The sequence below is a fragment of the Bufo bufo genome, chromosome 1 (assembly GCF_905171765.1).
Source record: "Bufo bufo chromosome 1, aBufBuf1.1, whole genome shotgun sequence".
Taxonomy (NCBI): Eukaryota; Metazoa; Chordata; class Amphibia; order Anura; family Bufonidae; genus Bufo; species Bufo bufo.
The window spans coordinates 116,919,891-116,942,477 of record NC_053389.1 but is presented as its reverse complement, the minus strand read 5'-3'; the positions used below and the strand labels follow the sequence as shown (position 1 = coordinate 116,942,477).

The 22,587-nt window shown below is 41.9% G+C and overlaps 1 protein-coding gene across 1 annotated transcript in view; it reads right to left on the bottom strand.

The window, feature by feature from the left end:
- The window catches only part of WNT4 (Wnt family member 4), a 73,014-nt gene extending 53,506 nt beyond the window's left edge, over nt 1-19,508 (bottom strand). The window contains exon 1 of the mRNA XM_040428600.1: nt 19,077-19,508. Coding sequence (XP_040284534.1) covers nt 19,077-19,153 — 77 coding nt within the window. The 5' untranslated portion in view covers nt 19,154-19,508. The remainder of the gene's footprint in view (nt 1-19,076) is intronic.
- Between the last annotated feature and the right edge of the window lie 3,079 nt (nt 19,509-22,587).

Genomic DNA, 22,587 nt, shown 5'->3' with positions numbered 1-22,587 from the left:
AGGGTAGCGCCATCCTGGTTGTGCACACAGAACCTTTGGGTAAGTTCCTTGCAGCAGGTCCCAGGCTTTCATGCAAAGGGAAGACTTATTACTTTGATCCCGGGCACTACTTTATTGCTATTCTTTAATAAATAGGTGTGAACGATTATGGGTTCCTGACAGTTACTATTGTTTATATAATTTAATATATGGGACATACCCTTACTAAATATTCTATATAAGAATTTACAACATATTATAAATATTTAGCCTGTGTAATGACCAGGATGGTGTGTTTCTTTCTGCTATCTTTCCTTTTAAAGTGACATTGTCTTTTTACATTTCTGTGAGTTAATAAAATATAATATTTTTTACTGGTACTCTGTGAGCTCCATTTTTTGTAGGTTTAGTTCTTGTTAGGATATATAAACATCATGGAGGAGGATACTCACTGGTCCCCCTCTAGGAGCCTGAGATAAGATCCACTTGGTAACAGCAACACCCACTATCCATGTCTAACAAGGTCAGCCATTTATTTAAGTGTCCGGGATGTAATATTAAAGTATATTTCCTCTGCAGGTGCTGACACCATAAGGGTAATATTCATACTTTTATGGACTCCTGCCAGCTCCACTCAGCTAAAAGCCCTGCATGTGAGCTTTTAGCTGAGAGGAGCGGGCACAGGCAGGAGCAGGCTCCGTTCTTCAAATCCTGGCATAGCACATCGGTACAGGATAAAGATGTGCTATGCCAGCATTTAGCCAAGTCAGGGGGCACGAGCGGTGCAGTGTTACGTGGATCTGTCTATACACCATTTGCTCTGTACCCCATTGCTGCAGAGAAAGGAATTCATACTCTGTACAACAGTGAGAAGTCAGTGATGTACGAACACACTGCTATGGAAGCAGTATGTCTGGCACTGTTATAAAGGCAGTATGTCTGACACTGCTATGGAGGCAGTATGTCTGGCACTGCTATGGAAGCAGTATGTCTGGCACTGTTATGGAGGCAGAAGGTCTGGCACTGCTATGGAAGCAGTATGCCTGGCACTGTTATGGAGGCAGAAGGTCTGGCACTGCTATGGAAGCAGTATGTCTGGCACTGTTATAAAGGCAGTATGTCTGACACTGCTATGGAGGCAGTATGTCTAACACTGCTATGGAAGCAGTATGTCTGGCACTGTTATGGAGGCACTGTTTGGGACTCCAATACATATATATATCCTCTACACCTATTATTCTACTCTACCCTGGTAGCTCTTAACATCTTCTGGATCATCCACATCGTCCCTTTAGGGCTATCTAGGGTGACTTAATAGGGCTAGGTTCCGGACGTGGCCACCCCTTGCGGGGACAGGACCTCATGTTAGATTGATACTATAGGGACATACAGGCCAAGCAGGGCATCAACAGGGATAGTGTTTCCCTGAGCCCTTTGGAACCCAAGTATCACCCACCGGAAGGACTCTCTTCAGAACACGAGAGGCTCCTCCACTTCCTGTGCTCTGGACCATACCCGTCCCGACTGGCATACCGGTAAGACCTACCCCTCATTTTGCCTTAGGGCATAACTTGGGTCTACGGAATTCACCAAAGACCAAATTTCTGTGTTTACTGTTGGTCAGCTCTGCTGAGTGACCTACCTTTTGGGGACTCACTCACGTGGGCCCCACTCTGTTGTCTGTTTTGTTTGTTTGGTAGGGGCTTGTCTTCCCCATTAGGGATCTTAATTAATTCTAATAAACCTTAGTTTTTTATTACGTTACTGCCCCTTATTCTTTTTCACATTCACTGTTATGGAGGCAGAAGGTCTGGCACTACTATGCAATCAGTATGTCTGACACTGCTATGGAGGCAGTATGTCTGGCACTGTTATAAAGGCAGTATGTCTGACACTGCTATGGAGGCAGTAGGTCTGGCACTGCTATGGAAGCAGTATGTCTGGCACTGCTATGGAAGCAGTATGTCTGGCACTGTTATAAAGGCAGTATGTCTGACACTGCTATAGAGGCAGAAGGTCTGGCACTACTATTCAATCAGTATGTCTGACACTGCTATGGAGGCAGTAGGTCTGGCACTGCTATGGAAGCAGTATGTCTGGCACTGCTATGGAAGCAGTATGTCTGGCACTGTTATAAAGGCAGTATGTCTGACACTGCTATGGAGGCAGTAGGTCTGGCACTACTATTCAATCAGTATGTCTGACACTGCTATGGAGGCAGTAGGTCTGGCACTGCTATGGAGGCAGTATGTCTGACACTGCTATGGAGGCAGTAGGTCTGGCACTGCTATGGAAGCAGTATGTCTGGCACTGTTATAAAGGCAGTATGTCTGACACTGCTATGGAGGCAGTATGTCTGGCACTGCTATGGAAGCAGTATGTCTGGCACTGTTATAAAGGCAGTATGTCTGACACTGCTATGGAGGCAGTAGGTCTGGCACTGCTATGGAAGCAGTATGTCTGGCACTGCTATGGAAGCAGTATGTCTGGCACTGTTATAAAGGCAGTATGTCTGACACTGCTATAGAGGCAGAAGGTCTGGCACTACTATTCAATCAGTATGTCTGACACTGCTATGGAGGCAGTAGGTCTGGCACTGCTATGGAAGCAGTATGTCTGGCACTGTTATAAAGGCAGTATGTCTGACACTGCTATGGAGGCAGTAGGTCTGGCACTACTATTCAATCAGTATGTCTGACACTGCTATGGAGGCAGTAGGTCTGGCACTGCTATGGAGGCAGTATGTCTGACACTGCTATGGAGGCAGTAGGTCTGGCACTGCTATGGAAGCAGTATGTCTGGCACTGTTATAAAGGCAGTATGTCTGACACTGCTATAGAGGCAGAAGGTCTGGCACTACTATTCAATCAGTATGTCTGACACTGCTATGGAGGCAGTAGGTCTGGCACTGCTATGGAGGCAGTAGGTCTGGCACTGCTATGGAGGCAGTATGTCTGACACTGCTATGGAGGCAGTAGATTTGGCACTACTATGGAGGCAGTAGGTCTGGCACTGCTATGGAGGCAGTATGTCTGACACTGCTATGGAGGCAGTAGATTTGGCACTACTATGGAAGCAGTAGGTCTGGCACTGCTATGGGCGCAGTAGGTCTGGCACTGCTATAGAGGTGGTAGATTTGGCAATACTAAGGAGGCAGTATATCTGGCACTACTGTGAAAACAGTAGGTCTGGCACTGCTATGGGTGCAGTATGTCTGGCACTGCTTTTGAGGCAGTTGGTCTGACACTGCTAGGGGGGCAATATGTCTAGCACTGCTATGGAAGCAGTATGTCTGGCACTACTATGGAAGCAGTATGCCTGGCACTGTTATGGAGGCAGTAGGTCTGGCACTACTATGGAAGCAGTATATATGGCACTGCTATGGAGGCAATATGTCTAGCACTGCTATGGAAGCAGTATGTCTGGCACTACTATGGAAGCAGTATGCCTGGCACTGTTATGGAGGCAGTAGGTCTGGCACTACTATGGAAGCAGTATATATGGCACTGCTATGGAGGCAATATGTCTAGCACTGCTATGGAAGCAGTATGTCTGCCACTACTATGGAAGCAGTATATCTGATACAGTTATGGAGGCAGTATGTCTGGCACTACTATGGAAGCAGTATGTCGGGCACTGCTATGGAGGCAATATGTCTAGCACTGCTATGGAGGCAATATGTCTGGCACTGGTATGCAGGCAGTAGATTTGGCACTACTATGGAAGCAGTAGATTTGACAATACTAAGGGGGCAGTAGATTTGGCACTACTATGGAAGCAGTATGTCTGGCACTGCTATGGAAGCAGTATGACCCAAACTTGAAAAATAAAAGCTGAAATCTGATTGCTTGCTATCCACATCTTGTCTGCACTAGTTTTCAGAACTGAGGCCCAGTGTGTAGTATTCTCATTACCCAGAGTCAATTAAGCTGAGCTGACCATAAATCTGACATCTGCTGCTGATATTTACTCCAGGCTTGTGCACGAACGTAATAGAACGATGCTGTAAACCACAATGGTTTATATATAAATGTTACCGTACCCCCAGCTATGTGCTTGCTCTGCAGCTGACATATAAACCACAAGAGTGAAGGTTAAGTGATTATTATAGTCAAATGTACCATAAACGAGCAGACAGACTGCATATTGTACTGTATAGATCATCTCCCCCGCTGCCATGGTGTTAATAAAGGCGGTAATCTGGAGGAGAAGCGGGACTTGTGAGGGCTGCTGAATGTAAACAGAGCCCTTACCTTGTTACTGCCCTAAGCCACGCGGAAGATGATAAGCTATAAAAAGCTCGAAACTCTCATGGATGGTGGGAGTACTATATATATATATATATATATATATATATTATATATATATATATATATACAGTATACTAGAGAGATAAGCGGAAACTGGAGCTCACACATGTGCACAAGGTCTTTGGTGACAGTGGTTAAATGGGCGCTGTCATCAGCAATTCACCTTCCAGACAGTGACAACAGGGGGTTCACTTACATAGGCGTTTAAACTTAGGGGGAAATGTGTTAAAGGGGATGTCTCTCACTTCAGCAAATGGCATTTATCATGTAGAAAGTTAACACAAGGCAGTTACTAATGTATTGTGATTGTCCATATTGCTTCCTTTGCTGCCTGGATTCATTTTTCCATCACATTATACACTGCTGATTTCCATGGTTACGACCACCCTGCAATCCAGCAATGGTGGACGTGGTTGCACACTATATTAACTTTGTTAACATGATAAATGACATTTGCGAAAGTGATCCAACCCCTTTAAGACTGGTGCTTCTTAGCGGGTAACCCATCAAAATTCCAGTTTTTGGCCTTTTTTTTGTTTTTGGAGTGTCTGCTTGGTTTGAAGCCACGTTTTTGTGTGTGACAAATTTACAAAATGTCCCACACTGTTTGTTAAATTTATTGCAGGAAATAGCTATGGATTTTTTAGTCTAAAGTCTAGTCATATTTATCAGGCTTGTTTCACACTGCCGGCACAGCCTTCTGGCAGGCTGTTCTGGCATAGAATGGTGGGAATCGGGCTGACACAAATCAGTGTGCATTGCAGTATTTGTCGGGCCGATTTGCGGTATATTTGCCAGGTTTTGGCCCGACCTCCATCAGACCCCATTATAGCTAATGGGACCAGACGGCTTTCTGGCAGCATCCGGTAGTGACGGAAATGCCTGCCGGATCCCCTGAGGAAGCGACTGTGAAAGATGCGTCAGGACCAGGACTACATCGGTCGAATTATTTTCTACATTAATTACTCTTTAATGAATTTTGTATATACTTTATTGAACTGAGCACTTTATTTCTAATTAGTATTGTGACTTTTCCTTTGACTCATATTTTTCCATTGAGGAGGTCGCACTTTGCAATTTGGGCAACCTTTTTTCCTTCTCTCCTCTTGGTTTAGATGGTGTTGAAGGAAACTAAACACTAAGGCCCCTTTCACACGGGCGAGCATTCCGCGCGGATGCGATGCGTGAGTTGAACGCATTGCACCCGCACTGAATCATGACCCATTCATTTCTATGGGGTTGTGCACACGAGCGGTGATTTTCACACATCACTTGCGCGTTGCGTGAAAATCGCAGCATGCTCCTCTTTGTGCGTTTTTCACGTAACGAAGGCCCCATAGAAATGAATGGGGTTGCGTGAAAATCGCAAGCATCCGCAAGCAAGTGCGGATGCGGTGCGATTTTCACGCATGGTTGCTAGGAGACGATCGGGATGGAGACCCGATCATTATTATTTTCCCTTATAACATGGTTATAAGGGAAAATAATAGGGCTGGAGGGGTTAAAAAAAATAAAAAAATAATTAAACTCACCTTAGTCCACTTGATCGCGCAGCCGGCATCTCTTCTGTCTCCTTCTTTGCTGATTGCAGGAAAAGGACCTGTGGTGACGTCACTCCGGTCATCACATGATCCATCACATGATCTTTTACCATGGTGATGGATCATGTGATGGACCATGTGATGACCGGAGTGACGTCACCACAGGTCCTTTTCCTGCAATCAGCAAAGATGAAGACAGAAGAGATGCCGGCTGCGCGATCAAGTGGACTAAGGTGAGTTAAATTTTTTTAAAATTTTTTTTAACCCCTCCAGCCCTATTTTACTATGCATTCTGTATTCAGAATGCTATTATTTTCCCTTATAACCATGTTATAAGGGAAAATAATACAATCTACAGAACACCGATCCCTTCTGTGAAGAAGTTCGGGTCTGGGTACCAAACATGCACGATTTTTCTCACGCGAGTGCAAAACGCATTACAATGTTTTGCACTCGCGCGGAAAAATCGTGCAGGTTCCCGCAACGCACCCGCACCTTTTCCCGCAACGTCCGCATGAAAGAGGCCTAACACTTTTCATCTGTGGGTTTTGTAGACTAGCATATGACACTTTACATGTGGTCCTGTTTTTCTTTATTCCTGTGTATGCATGATGCTATTACCGGATTTTAAATATGTTGTATAATTGATTAATAAAACATGTATTTTATATACTATACTGCTGTGTATTCTATCTTGGGGTGGCGATCTGTAAACACTAGCCTTACAAAGGCTCCGTCGGTTTGTATGTCGCCAGGTGACTACTTAAAAAAGTCACAAGGATAAAAGCTAAAAATGAAACTCTGCCCACAAAACATTTGGCCGCCCATTAGTAAATGCAAACTGCCGGGCATGGCACAAACACCCTAAAAATGGTGCAAATATCTCGAAAGTTAGGCACGAATGGCTATTCCACTGACAAAATCACTCCTCTTTTCTGGAGCACCGCATTTCATACATAACTGCCTACAGTATTAAAAATGGAACAAATAAAAATATATATTTTTTAAAATGTAAAATACACAATTATATTAAAAATAAAAAACTAATAAAAAATTCAAATCACCCCATTTTATATATTAAAATAAACAATAAAAAAACATAACTGATTGATTGCTGCCTCCAAAAATGCCTGAATTATTTAAATCTATTAGTATTTATCCTGTCTGGTGAACAGCGGAACAGAAAAAAATGCTTCACTGTTTTTGATCACTTAATCTATCCAAAAAATGGAATAATGAGTGATGTAAAAGGCATGCATACTCCAAAGAGGTATCAATAAATACTACAGATCATCCCAGAAACATAACAAAGAGTAAGGGCTCATGCACACGACAGTATTTTGCGTTCAGTATACTGGACGTTTTTTTTGTTCAGTATGCGGAACATATACTGAACTATTTATTTCAATGGTTCAGCAAAAAATACTGAAGTGTCTCCGTGTGTATTCCGTTTCAGTATTTCCGTATTTCCGTACTGTGAAAAGATAGAACATGTCCTATTCTTGTCCGCAAATCACGGTGCTTGGCTCCATTCAAGTCAATGGGTCCGCAGAAAAAACGGAACACATACGGAAATGCATCCGTATGTCTTCCGTATCCGTTCCGTTTTTGCTGAACCATCTATTGAAAATGTTATGCCCAGCCCAATTTTTTATATGTAATTACTGTATACTGTATATGGCATACGGAAAAACAGAACAGAAAAACAGAAAGGAAACGGAAACACAACGGAAACAAAAAAACGGAACAACGGATCCGTAAAAAATGGACCGCAAAACACTGAAAAAGCCATACTGTTGTGTGCATGAGCCCTAAGGCCTCCTGCACACGACCAAATGGCTTTTTCAGTGTTTTGCGGTCCGTTTTTCACGGATCCGTTGTTCCGTTTTTTGTTTCCGTTGTGTTTCCGTTTCTGTTCCGTTTTTCCGTTCCGTTTTTCCGTATGGCATATACAGTATACAGTAATTACATAGAAAAAATTGGGCTAGGCATAAAATTTTCAATAGATGGTTCAGCAAAAACTGAACTTTTTTTTTGCGGACCCATTGACTTGAATAGAGCCACAGACCATGATTTGCGGGCAATAATAGGACATGTTCTATCTTTCAACGGAACGGAAAAACGGAAATACGGAAACAGAATGCATACGGAGTGCATTCCGTTTTTTTTTGCGGAACCATTGAAATTAATAGATCCGTATACGGACCGTATACGGAAAACAAAAAAAAACGGCCCGTACACTCGCAAAAAAAACGTTCTTGTGAACTAGGCCTAAGGCTGCTAAAAACGGCTTCAATTGTATGGGGGCTGTCGGTCCATGAAAATGGATATAATAGAACATGTTCTAATTTTTTATGTCTGTTATTCACTGGTCATCAAAGAAAAAAGGCCCGTGTGAATAACCCCATAGACTACCATTGTTCAAGAAAATGGTCATCAGACTTCCACTACATCATATGGAATATTGATTGATGCCACCACAAAAAAACACACCCTTAGGCCTCATGCACACGACCGTATGTGTTTTGCGGTCCGCAAATTGCGGATCCGGCAAAAAAACGGATGTTCCGTATGGCATCCGTTTTTTTTTGCGGATCATTTTTTTGGGCGGATCCATTGTAATAATACCTATCCTTGTCCGCAAACTAGAAAAAAATAGGACATGCACTATATTTTTTGCAGAGCAACGGAACGGACATACTGATGCGGACAGCACACAGTGTTTTGCGTTTTTTGCGGACCCATTGAAATGAGTGGGTCCGCATCCTATCCGCAAAAAAAACGGATCGGACACGGAAACAAAATACGGTGGTGTGCATGAGGCCTTATATGGCTATGTGTAAGGAAAAAATTAAAAAGTTACTGCTCTTGGGAGACAGGGAGAAAAAAATAGCTTGGTTGGAAGGTGGTTAAGACATGTTGACGTAAATGTGCAGGTTTAATGCATGTGTAAAGTAAATTATATCTTAAAAATGAATGAATGCCGCAAACCACATAAAACTGACGCAAACACGTCATCCATTTGTCGCATATCCTACTCTCTCAACAAAACAGCCCAAAACACTCCACTTTTCTGGCAAAAGCCTTTCACCCATTGAACCCTAAAGGTAGACAGAGCAAAAAAAGCCATTAGAAAGATGGCTGATGCCACCAGTCCGTTGCCTATGTATGCATCGCAACGTGCATCGCCACCACGTCCTTGTTAAACAAAATGGCGGTGGTCATGCGTTTCATTCACGTGACCACTTTCTTTGTCGTCCAAGGCTGCTGCAGCCTTTCTTTGCACTGGGGCTGGACAGCATGTGATTCAGCGCCTGCGCAGAAATATGGAGCATTTGCAATAGGAGATCTGCCCCACTGTGTTTCAATTCCTCACTATATAAGATGTCTGCTTGCTGTGGATTAAACATTATCGATTACTTCCACATGTATTAAAACTACTTACAGCTGAAAGCTTGGTACAATGTCACGTCTATCCAATTATCAAGTATTAGGGTTGTATCGGGTTTCCATCCTCTAGATCAGGCGTGCTCAACCTGCAACCCTACAGCGGTTGCAAAACTACAACTCCCATCATTCCCGGACAGCCTACAAGCAAGGCATGGTGGGAGTTGTAGTTTTACAACAGCTGGAGGGCCGCAGGTTGAGCATCCCTGCTCTAGATATATACAAGAATGCTTCTATTCAATCACAGCAAGCAGAGATCTTAAAACCCATGAAATTATTCTCAAACATTAGTTGTCCCTCTTACATGTGGCCGCAGTTTGCAGACTTCACCTGCTCCGTGTCACATCACTCGCGCCATGAAGACCTCCAGCTACAGGGGGGTGTACTGATACCGGAGACCCCCTTTATGTTCCATCAATGGAAAGCAAGAAACACTGCAGAGGAGGAAGCACTTTCTATGTAGATTCTTGGGCCACACATGACAATGACACTTGGGAGCAATGGCTCAGGAAGGAATTAAAGTAAAACCAAGAGGAGGATGGTGGTGATCTCCATCACCCTGCAACCCTCAACTAGATTTCGGCTATCTTAATGTATCTCTCAATCTAGCAAGAATCATGCCATTTATGCATTTCTCTAATATACTCAGGTGGCTCTAAGGTTGAGTTCCATGTCTCGTCGCAGCCACTGGGTGGCACTGTCTGTTCCCATGGTTGGTATGTGTATTATACCGCACATATAGGATAGCTCCCTTACATCTGGTCGCATTAGAGGCAGAGCTCATTAGTATACCCTTCTACCAGACAAATACACAGTTGTGACTATGAGTCCCACCTATGGAGGGCGTCCTATAGCCCAGTAAGTGTCTTTATTTCAGTTTATTCCAGTAAGCTTTGCTGCAGGTACACAGAGATGTATAGGAAGGGCAATGGAGATTTGACTTTTGTTTCTGGTGGTCCTGCTGAGCTGTGGGGGCCGCCTGTTGAACCAGGTGTCATTCCTACTGTGAGTGCGGTGTGTGTACATACTAATAGCATTGTATGGATGGTGAATATATACAAGTGTATGTTCATGTAAGTATAGGGCCTCAAAAATTGGTTAATAGTAAGATTGACTTTGTTGCTTTGAGGTTATGCCATGATTGATGTAAAACATAAAAATCAGACATCATATAGTATAGGACAACCTCTTTCTGACAAAGCTAGACCCAGCCCTGTACCCCCCCAATTATTCTACTAGATTTTCTTCAGGCTGGCAGCGCAGGGGTATGCCTTTTCTACTGAAGCTCTCTATCTGTCACAGCTCGGGGGGGGGGGGGGGGGGGGTGTTGTCCTTTCCCAGGGGACATGTTCTTTCTACTGTAGCTCTCTCCCTGCCAGAGCTTGAGGGGGGTGTCCTTTCTTCATGGAAGTGTCCTTTCAGCTGCAGCTGTCTCCCTGTTACAGCTCAGGGGTTGTGTCCTTTCAGCTGCAGCTGTCTCCCTGTTACAGCTCAGGGGTTGTGTCCTTTCAGCTGCAGCTGTCTCCCTGTTACAGCTCAGGGGTTGTGTCCTTTCTGATGCAGCTGTCTCCCTGTCACAGCTCAGGGGGTGTGTCCTTTCTGATGCAGCTGTCTCCCTGTCACAGCTCGGGGGGTGTGTCCTTTCTGATGCAGCTGTCTCCCTGTCACAGCTCAGGGGGTGTATAGTTTCTGATGCAGCTGTCTCCCTGTCACAGCTCAGGGGGTGTGTCCTTTCTGATGCAGCTGTCTCCCTGTCACAGCTAAGGGGGTGTATCCTTTCTCAGGGTTGTGTCCTTTCTGATTCAGCTCTTTCTATCACAGCCCAGTGGGCGTGTCATTTATGTTGCAGCTCTCTCCCTGCAATTGTCATAGATATAGCTGGTAGCAAGTTGAAGGATGGAACTGAGCATGTACAACCACCTAAGCAACTCAGCGGGTAGACGTGCACATTACTATACAGATGAAACCCAGGGGGCACCATTATAATGAAGTATACAAAAGATCTCACAACTAGACGATTTTTGCTGCAGAAAATAAATTTATCCATTTTTGCTCAATTTAGTTTTCGTGTAATCCAGGCACATTTTGCATTACCTTTTTGGTGCAGATTGATTGAAAAATGTAGTCTTACTTTAGCCAGTTTTCATAAAACCTATGGAGCACAGAGCTCTATAGCTATCAATGGTTCCGCCTCTTCATAACTTCGACGTATCCGGCGCCAGTTCTAAATGTAAGACGGCTTCCCAGCTGTCTTACATTTAGACCATTTTCTACACCCAAAACAGGCGTAGAAAATGGTAAATGAGACGGGCCTACCAACCCATCCCCTTCTCCGTCACGCCCACAACTTCACGACCAGGCATGAATGGGGAGAAGTCACAGATTGCGGAGCAACTAACCATTGCGCAGCAATCTGCGCCTGCAATACGCCTAATTTAGGCGTATTTCAGATTAATAAATGACCCCCTTTATGTATGTATATGTGCATGTGTAAGTATGTACTGTACATAAGTATATGCGCATAGGCTGGTATGCAATGTGTATGTATAATAGTATGTGTGCATGTTTGTACTGTAGGTGTATGTGTACTAATAGTATATATGTGTGCATTTATGTGGTTTTGTGAATGTGTATGCATATAACTATAATTCTGTGTAATACATATAGTGTGTGTATATATATATATACTTATGTGTGTGCTTGTTTATAGGTATATAACACATGTGTTCAAGCATGTATGTAAATGTGTGTGTATGTACATAGGTGTGTTTTTGGGCATGCAGGTAATGGCTCATGCACACGACTGTATGTATTTTGCGGTCCGCAAAAAAAAAACAGATCCACAAAATATACGGATAACGTCCGTGTGCATTCCGTATTTTGCAGAACGGAACAGCTGGCCCCTAATAGAACAGTCCTATCCTTGTCCGTAATGCGGACAATAATAGAACATGTTCTATTCTTTTGCTTAACGGACATGCGGAAACGGAATGCACACAGAATAACTTCTGTTTTTTTTTTTTTTTTTGGCGTACCCGTTAAAATGAATGGAAAGAACGGAAAGAAAATACGTTCATGTGCATGAGCCCTAAGTATGTCTACATCTGTAGCTCCGCGCTGTCTGCCTACACGTGTTTGCGGTTTACTCCTATGGCTGAGAGGCCCGATTCCAGCGGTACTACCTGGTCATGTGACCATTTGTAATATCACTGCAGTCAATGAGAAATGTAACCAATTAAAACTATTTACGCTTAATAAAACATCTTTAGATTTTACCGACCGACCAATAGCATCACATCAAACCTGCATTATAGATCACATTTTATATAACATTATCTCTGGAGGGGACATGGACGCCAAAGCGCCGGAGATGTCCCAATGTTAAAAACCACAAAGACTGTGCAGGACTCCACCTCCGTCCTGCAGGGATTGGGACGACAGCAGCTTTCATGACATATATGATAGATTAGCAGCCTGTCACACTCTGTCTACCTTATCATAGCAACAGGACAACTCCAGACTATGACCTCAGTGAATATCACACTACCCCTAACCCTAGGTTACAAGCCAAACACAACCAATCAGTACCTAAAGAGGCTGAAATCCTAGCAATTTATGTTAAAAATGACCCCACATACATATGCCCCAAATTCACCAAATGTCCCACAGACCGAAGAATTAGGGATAAGAATGCATATTGCTATTTGGTGCACACTTGAAAATGATGCTAAAGGACATACATACCATAGAGGCAGGTAAGCTGCTATAGAGCTCATAGAGAAAGTCCATGGTCAACTTACATTTGGCCAGTTTGATGCCAATCTAGCCAAGGTTTATGTTCCCATGGTAAGTCCAAAAAGTCTGAGACCATCCAAATATCTATAAAAGGCTTCAATCTGTGTTGTTTAAAGGGAACCTGTCACCAGTTTTATGGTGTCCTAACTAAAGGCAACATAAATAAGTGACTGATTCTCTTAGCAAAATGCTGGGTCACTTTCTTTAATTGACCCAGTCAATCTGCCAACATCTTGTATTGAAAAGCTCCAGCTGATAATGATGAGTCATGAATATTCATGAGCTCCTGACTCTCCCCACCCACCTGCTGCTGATTGACAGTTTTTTTCCATATGAATCAGCAGCAGGTGGGCAGGGGAGTGGCTATAGCTCTGAATTAAATATACGCTGGACTCAATGACATCACGCTGGACTCAAATCAGCTCATTAGCATGCGGCATGCGGCATCTTTGTGTGTATATTATGAGGTAACCATCTGTCACACCAGTAAGTGAATACATCTAAGGCACTTTTTAGTAGTTAATGATTGTATATAATTAGTTAGATTATAATCAAATATCCACATGACAGGTTCCCTTTAAGCTGTATTCTAGGATTTCAGATTTTTCCATGTATTAATAAATAGAATGTTTTTTTTTTTTTTTTTTTTTAGCATAATGCCTCTGTATTGTTTAAGCTGTATTCTAGGATTTCAGACGGTGGAAAGTGGTCACAGCTACAACCAGGTGGGGTTCATATGTTGTGGAATTGGTGCAGATCCGACACTGGAAATCCACACCAATGATAAAGTAAAGTCAAGTGAATGCCGTTTTATCAAAAAATTGCATCGCTTTTTGAGTGTGTGGCAAAAAATAAAATTCACGGCATGATCAGTCTGTTGTGGAAAAATTGACACGTAAATCTACATTTTATTCCAGATTTTTCAAGGTTTGCTCAAATTTATCTTTTTTCTTTCGTTGTTAGTTCCAGTTTTCAATGAGTTTTATTTAAATAATTTCCCTTAGGGTCAAATAGTTATTGTTAAGGGGGGGGGGGGGGGGGTTTCCGAGAGTATAAAAAATATGGCTAACGGCTCATGCGTGTGTGCCCCGTGCCCATATTGCAGGCCGCACATAGCAGATCGGCAATATACAGGCAGCGGCCGTGTGCACTCCGGTTCACGGATGGGGACCCATTGACTTGAATGTGTCCGCAATCCTCAAGATACAGAAGCACTTTGAACCACTTCCGTGGGAAAATGGAACATGTCCTAATTTTTTGCAGTGCGGACCACTGTGCGGATCAAGTCAATGGAAACGGCATGCACAGAGTTGGTGCCCATGCATTGCGGACCGGTATTTGCGGTCCGCAGCATGAGCGTAAGACGCGCATGTGCATGAGTCCTAAAAGTGGGATTTATGCTAAAATAATTTTTTCAAAAAAGCAACGCTCGCTTGTTAAATACCCCCCCATTCCAGCACCGCTGCTCCAATGGTCCCCACCGATCTGCAGGGATGACATGCCTGTTTGCTGACATGACTGCTGCAGCCAATACACAGGCCTCAGCAGTTTTGTGCTGTACGCTGCTGAGGTCAGTAATTGGCTGCAGTGGTCACCTAGGTAGATGGGCACCTCATCGCAGCAGCAAAGTAATCAAAGACTGGCGGGAACGACCATAATGGGGTGAGATTTTTACATGTTTTATTAAACAGTGTGTTGCTTTTTTATTTTTTATTTGAGCATAATGCCTACCATTAGCCCCAGTTTTTACATTCTCAGAAAACCACTTTAAATGATCTGATAATTCACTATATTAACTATATGACTATTGAACCATCATGTATGTATATATATATAATATGTATATATTTTTTATTTTCTAAAAATACACTACAAACAAACGTATTATCTCAATGACTAAGCTTTCAACACATCTCAAACCCTGATAGTAATAACACATCACAAAAGTTATCTAAGAAATCATCAAATAAAACCTAATGACAAGATATTGTATTTTATGCTACGTACTCAGCAGCATATACACATCTGCAATGATATACATGCCCTACATAATACTGTATTCAAAAAAACTAATAAAATACATGTATGAAGTGAGTAGCTAAAAACATAAAGTATTCAATATTCATGTCTTTAATTCGTACCACGGCACAATTGATGGTTGTTTATCACATACATTTTTATATGTTTAAGTTAAAAATGTAATAAAATATATATTTCTATAAAATAAGATATAAAATATTCTTTTTTTATCATTACGTTCTCATTAAAAATAATTATTACAAAAATGTTTTTTTTAAATGCTGCTGTTCTATATAAAGTACTTTTTATCCAGCAGGACTGACTGTTTGGGCCCCAGTTATCTTATCCTATGCCTTTGTGCTGTATACATTATTTTTACCCAGAAAACATACAGCTGAGCATTGACCTTTCTTCTAACATAAATTCACCGCCAGCTTTGGCTCTATTAATCCAAGGCGATTTTCTCCATTGATATTACAGCAATCACATTGTTTATAATAATGGAGATTTTAAACATTTTCGCTGTGATTTGTTAAGTATCTGTTTAGCTGACACCACAATTTGTACTCCAGATCGCTTCCTCCCCCCCTTGCAATAAAAAAAATAACCTCTCGATAAACTGAACAATGTAGTGTAAACCTTCATCCAAAAAACACTAATTAAACATGATTTGCAAGGGACGTGTATATTTATAGGACCACACTAGATTAGCAAAGAGGCCAAACTGCAAGAATATCTGGATGCAATTACTTAATAATTTTTAGTGCTTTTTTTTTTTTTTTTAACATGCTGAAAGTTTAAGGGGCTCTCTCCGTTTTAATGGTATGTTCTAAAAAATATAATAAAAGTATCAATAAAAAAAATGTAACTATAAGGATATAAAATATATTTTAAAAAAAACGCAAACTAAAAAAGTTAAAAAAAATAAAGACTTGATCTTTTTTAAATTTCTTTCTCATTTTCCTGGGGGGGGGGGGGGGGTACTCCAATGAATGGGTCATTGGAGTTTTTGTATCTTTTATATAGAAATGAAGACATAAAAAAGTGACAAGTAAGAATACATTTCAAAAAAAATAATTTCATCTAGATTTCTTTTTTTTTTTTTTTTTTAAACATTTTAAAAAAGGGAAATAAAATGTGTCATTTTTTTTTTTTTAGATTATTTCATTTCAGTAAATGCCTATCACTAACCTCAGAGGTCAAAATGAGCAGTAAACAATTCTAAATCGAGATTGGGGCAACAATATTTTCACTGACCCGGTATCATGGGTGAATCTCAATTTTAGCTCCGTGAAATGTATATTACAGATCAGATTACTTTATCAGCAATACATAAGAGACAGGCTTCACTTGCCTGAGGATAGACAAGTGACCTGCACAACAAGCCCAGCACAGAATGTCGCCCCCGTGGCTCTTTTTATGCAGCAGATTTGGACATTTATTTCTAACATAAATAAGGGTCTTGCCTGGTAATAAATCGGTAATGCCCTGTTATACTCTAGTCATGGTGAAAGATACTGACTAGTGGACGTCTCTCCATTGTTACCACTAGGGGTCATGTACTTTGCCTCCTTTGCCTCTAGACTTTAGAAGCCTTTACCTTGAGCTGCATGCAATCCTCTAGTGCTGAATTATTGCATACAATGATCCTGCACTGTTCCAACCCCCCCCCCCCCCCCCCCCCCCCATCGATGATGACAGCAGCTACTTCCATGTCACTCTTCATACTCAACTTAATAACCAAAGATTTTACTGTTTTCCCATCTGGATTAACCTGATAATGTGTCTCTCAGTCATTACTGGCCATTTACTTTGTGAACAGACCTGAATGGAGCCTGCAAGAGTAAACCAGGCAGCGACTACATCAGCTACTCTGAAGGAATGTCATAGAAAGAGCCATTACCATATCTTCTACCCAACCGTACGCTCCATGTCTTTGTGTATTCTATGGCCTGTACAGATGTAGCAGAGCGGAATTTGCCATTGGTCACTCTTTGGGTAGGGTTAAAAGGATAACTTCAGAAGCTCAGGTGTAACTACCATTAACCCTTTTCCATCTATTAGCCACATGGTAAGAATAAAGTATGTGAGGGAGAAGTCCTGCACATGCTGCAGAAACAACCCTATTCAGATACATGGAACTGATTGCAGAAATGTTGGTAACATATATGTAGAGCAACAACATACAGAAACCTTTCTCCAGGGACCAGAACGCTTCCCACAAAACCATGTCGATCCCATGAAAGTTTTCATGCAAATTTGCCCAATTATTTTAAACATCTGACAATGCCAATTATTATGCATGGTGATCAATAAAGTCCTCAGCAGACGAGACCGTGCACTAGGGAGACCTGAGCAAAAGCTGGATCAGCAGAAAAGATGACAATGTCACTGCTACTGTACATCTGAGAAGCCCAGCACTGCTATGTCTAATATCTAACATGTTATCTGTCTATCTATCTATCTATCTATCTATCTATCTATCTATCTATCTATCTATCTATCTATCTATTATCTATCTATCTATCTATCTATCTATCTATCTATCTATCTATTATCTATCTATTATCTATCTCATATCTATTATCTATCTATCTATCTATCTATCTATCTATCTATCTATCTATCATCTATCTATCTATTATCTATCTATTTATCTATCTCCTACTTTTTGATCTATTATCTATCTGTCTGTCTATATTTATACTTTCTATCGCTATACTAATATCTATCTATCTATCTCTTGTTTATCTACTATCTATCATCTATCTATCTATCTATCTATCTATCTATCTATCTATCTATCTATCTAATATCTATCTATCTATCCTTCTATTTATCTATCCAGAAGTCATTGCGGTATTTTACCATTATAACTCCATCCCCTGCTCACTTGTCTTTAGCCTCTGCCTCCCTCCAACATCTGTTAGTCACTACAATCACTGCTGCTTTTCTTTCACTCGGTAGAAATCTGCAATCCTATAGTAAAACACCACACGGACTCATCTGTCACCTTTCCTATGCACAGCCATTGGCATATTGTGACAAGATATAAACTGTCCTTTTGAGCACAGACTCCATGAGCAGGGACTTTCTGAGTCCTGGTGGTAAAGCACCTGTTGTGGTGCTGGGGGTAAAGACAGAGGGGTGAAGGGAGCTCAGTGTAATATCAGTCCAATATATGTGGGAAATTGGGATTCATTGTAACAGAGCTGTGCCCTGTCCTCAGCGGATCCACTTTCAGGGATCTGGGTGATCACCACACTGCATGCCCCCAGCAAGGACCAGGCTACTGCCATTCATCCACCAGAACAGGCTGGCACTGCTATTGATAGATCACAACGGGGGTACATGGATTGCTAGCTCTTCAGCCCAAGTAGTTCAGTGATTGCCATAAGCTAAACCTTAACTGAGTGATAGTTAATTGCTAGCTCTTCTGTCTAAGAAGCTCTGCAGGAGACTCTATAGTGTGATGTTGAGGGGCACTTGCAGTAATAAGAAATGAGTTGATTGCTAGCTCTTCAGCCTATGTCACAAATAGTGATATGGTGGAGCACACAGTCCAACTACCACTGGTCACAGTGAAGTGAGTGCTAGCTCTGCTGCCCTGCAGAAATAGTCTGAAGCGGCAATTTAATTTACTTTGCTGCTAAAACTAAAGCATTCCCTAGGAAAGCTGTCAGTTGTATGAATAATACTGGAGTTGATTGCTAGCTCTTGAGTTCAGCTCTTTTAGAAGGGTGTTGTGTTCTGAGGTGTCTGGAGGAAATAATACCTGATCACAAAAGTATGGCTGATTGCAAGCTCCACTGCCCAGGAGCCTCCAGCGTGCTGCTACCTGTGACCCATCTATCCTATGGGGCTGGGATGGTGTCTGATCAATACTGCCATGTGGTAGATACATTCTACTAAAGGACCTTCTATGAGGTGAGAGATCCATACAGTTAGAGTAACACCTTAAAGAAGAGAAGAACATATAACTTACAGCCAGTTGCTAGCATTTGCAGAGAAAACAGCTAAAATCATCATCAACAAGGACCTCAAGAAGTATTCAGGGGTCATCCTGAGGAGCTGGGGGTTTCCAAAATAAATGTGTCGAAATGCAAAGTACAGAGCAGGTTGTTGTAGGTCCTCAGTGGTCAGATATCTGTCCTGACAGGTCAATATCCAAAAAGATACAGAGGGACCCAGCTAAGTCCAGTCTAATGAATGTGTCTAGGAGCAGATCAGGACAGGGCAAAGTTATGTGCCAGCTCTAAAGTCCAGAGGGGTGAAGCTGGCAGACAGCTGGTGGTCCTGGTAAGAGCTAGTGATCCTTCCTTAGCAGGGCACTGCAGGTGGCATCAGCACAGTGGTCTCTAGATGGTGACAGCAGCACTGAGCACAGCATGGCACACTCCTCTAGCAGTGCCTCCTGCCTGGGTCAGGAGCAGAATGTCAGCTCAGCGGCAGGAGTCCCGGGATGGAAAAACCAGGAGAGAGGGGGCAGAGGGGAGGAGAAGGGGCAGGGCTGGGCTGGTGATACCCGGGCGGGGCTACACGGCTCAGACAAGCCCCTTGGGGAGGGACACGGGATGCGATGTGCAGCTCATGTGCAGGCTGGGTTCATTCATAGCGCTGACAGGAGAGGAGGAGGAGGAGGACGGTCTGCGCCGCTGGAGGAGGAATCACACACAACACACTGCTGGACTGATAATAATCACACTGCTGGACTGATAATAATCACACACTGCTGGACTGATAAGAATCACACACTGCTGGACTGACAATAATCACACTGCTGGACTGATAATAATCACACTGCTGTACTGACAATAATCACACACTGCTGGACTGATAATAGGAATCACACTGCTGGACTGATAATAATCACACTGCTGTACTGATAATAATCACACACTGCTGTACTGACAATAATCACACACTGCTGTACTGACAATAATCACACTGCTGTACTGACAATAATCACACACTGCTGTACTGACAATAATCACACACTGCTGTACTGACAATAATCACACTGCTGGACTGATAATAATCACACACTGCTGGACTGATAATAAGAATCACACTGCTGGACTGATAATAATCACACTGCTGGACTGATAATAGGAATCACACTGCTGTACTGACAATAATCACACACTGCTGGACTGACAATAATCACACTGCTGTACTGACAATAATCACACTGCTGGACTGATAATAGGAATCACACTGCTGTACTGATAATAATCACACTGCTGTACTGATAATAATCACACTGCTGGACTGATAAGAATCACACTGCTGTACTGACAATAATCACACTGCTGGACTGACAATAATCACACTGCTGGACTGACAATAATCACACTGCTGGACTGACAATAATCACACTGCTGGACTGACAATAATCACACTGCTGGACTGATAATAGGAATCACACTGCTGTACTGATAATAATCACACTGCTGTACTGATAATAATCACACTGCTGGACTGATAAGAATCACACTGCTGTACTGATAATAATCACACTGCTGTACTGATAATAATCACACTGCTGGACTGACAATAATCACACTGCTGGACTGATAAGAATCACACTGCTGTACTGATAATAATCACACACTGCTGTACTGACAATATAAATCACACTGCTGTACTGATAATAGGAATCACACTGCTGTACTGACAATAATCACACACTGCTGGACTGATAATAAGAATCACACTGCTGTACTGACAATAATCACACTGCTGTACTGATAATAGGAATCACACTGCTGTACTGATAATAATCACACACTGCTGTACTGACAATAAGAATCACACACTGCTGGACTGATAATAAGAATCACACTGCTGTACTGACAATAAGAATCACACTGCTGTACCGATAATAAGAATCACACTGCTGTACTGACAATAATCACACTGCTGTACTGACAATAATCACACTGCTGTACTGATAATAGGAATCACACTGCTGTACTGACAATAAGAATCACACTGCTGTACTGACAATAAGAATCACACTGCTGTACTGACAATAATCACACACTGCTGTACTGACAATAAGAATCACACTGCTGGACTGACAATAAGAATCACACTGCTGTACTGATAATAAGAATCACACTGCTGTACTGACAATAAGAATCACACTGCTGTACTGACAATAATCACACACTGCTGTACTGACAATAATCACACACTGCTGTACTGATAATAATCACACTGCTGTACTGATAATAATCACACACTGCTGGACTGACAATAATCACACTGCTGTACTGACAATACGAATCACACACTGCTGTACTGACAATAATCACACACTGCTGTACTGATAATAAGAATCACACTGCTGTACTGACAATAATCACACTGCTGGACTGATAATAAGAATCACACTGCTGTACTGACAATAATCACACACTGCTGTACTGATAATAATCACACACTGCTGTACTGACAATACGAATCACACACTGCTGTACTGATAATAGGAATCACACTGCTGTACTGACAATAATCACACACTGCTGTACTGACAATAATCACACTGCTGGACTGATAATAAGAATCACACTGCTGTACTGACAATAATCACACTGCTGTACTGATAATAGGAATCACACTGCTGTACTGATAATAATCACACACTGCTGTACTGACAATAATCACACACTGCTGGACTGATAATAATCACACACTGCTGTACTGATAATAATCACACACAATAAAAGAATCACACTGCTGGACTGACAATAAGAATCACACTGCCGGACTGATAATAATCACACACTGCTGTACTGACAATAATCACACACTGCTGGACTGATAATAATCACACTGCTGTACTGATAATAATCACACTGCTGTACTGATAATAATCACACTGCTGTACTGATAATAATCACACTGCTGTACTGACAATAATCACACACTGCTGTACTGACAATAAGAATCACACACTGCTGGACTGATAATAAGAATCACACTGCTGTACTGACAATAAGAATCACACTGCTGTACTGATAATAAGAATCACACTGCTGTACTGACAATAAGAATCACACTGCTGTACTGACAATAAGAATCACACTGCTGTACTGACAATAAGAATCACACTGCTGTACTGATAATAAGAATCACACTGCTGTACTGACAATAAGAATCACACTGCTGTACTGACAATAATAATCACACTGCTGTACTGACAATAAGAATCACACTGCTGGACTGACAATAATCACACTGCTGTACTGACAATAAGAATCACACTGCTGTACTGACAATAAGAATCACACTGCTGTACTGATAATAATCACACACAATAAAAGAATCACACTGCTGGACTGACAATAAGAATCACACTGCCGGACTGATAATAATCACACACTGCTGTACTGACAATAATCACACACTGCTGGACTGATAATAATCACACTGCTGTACTGATAATAATCACACTGCTGTACTGATAATAATCACACTGCTGGACTGAT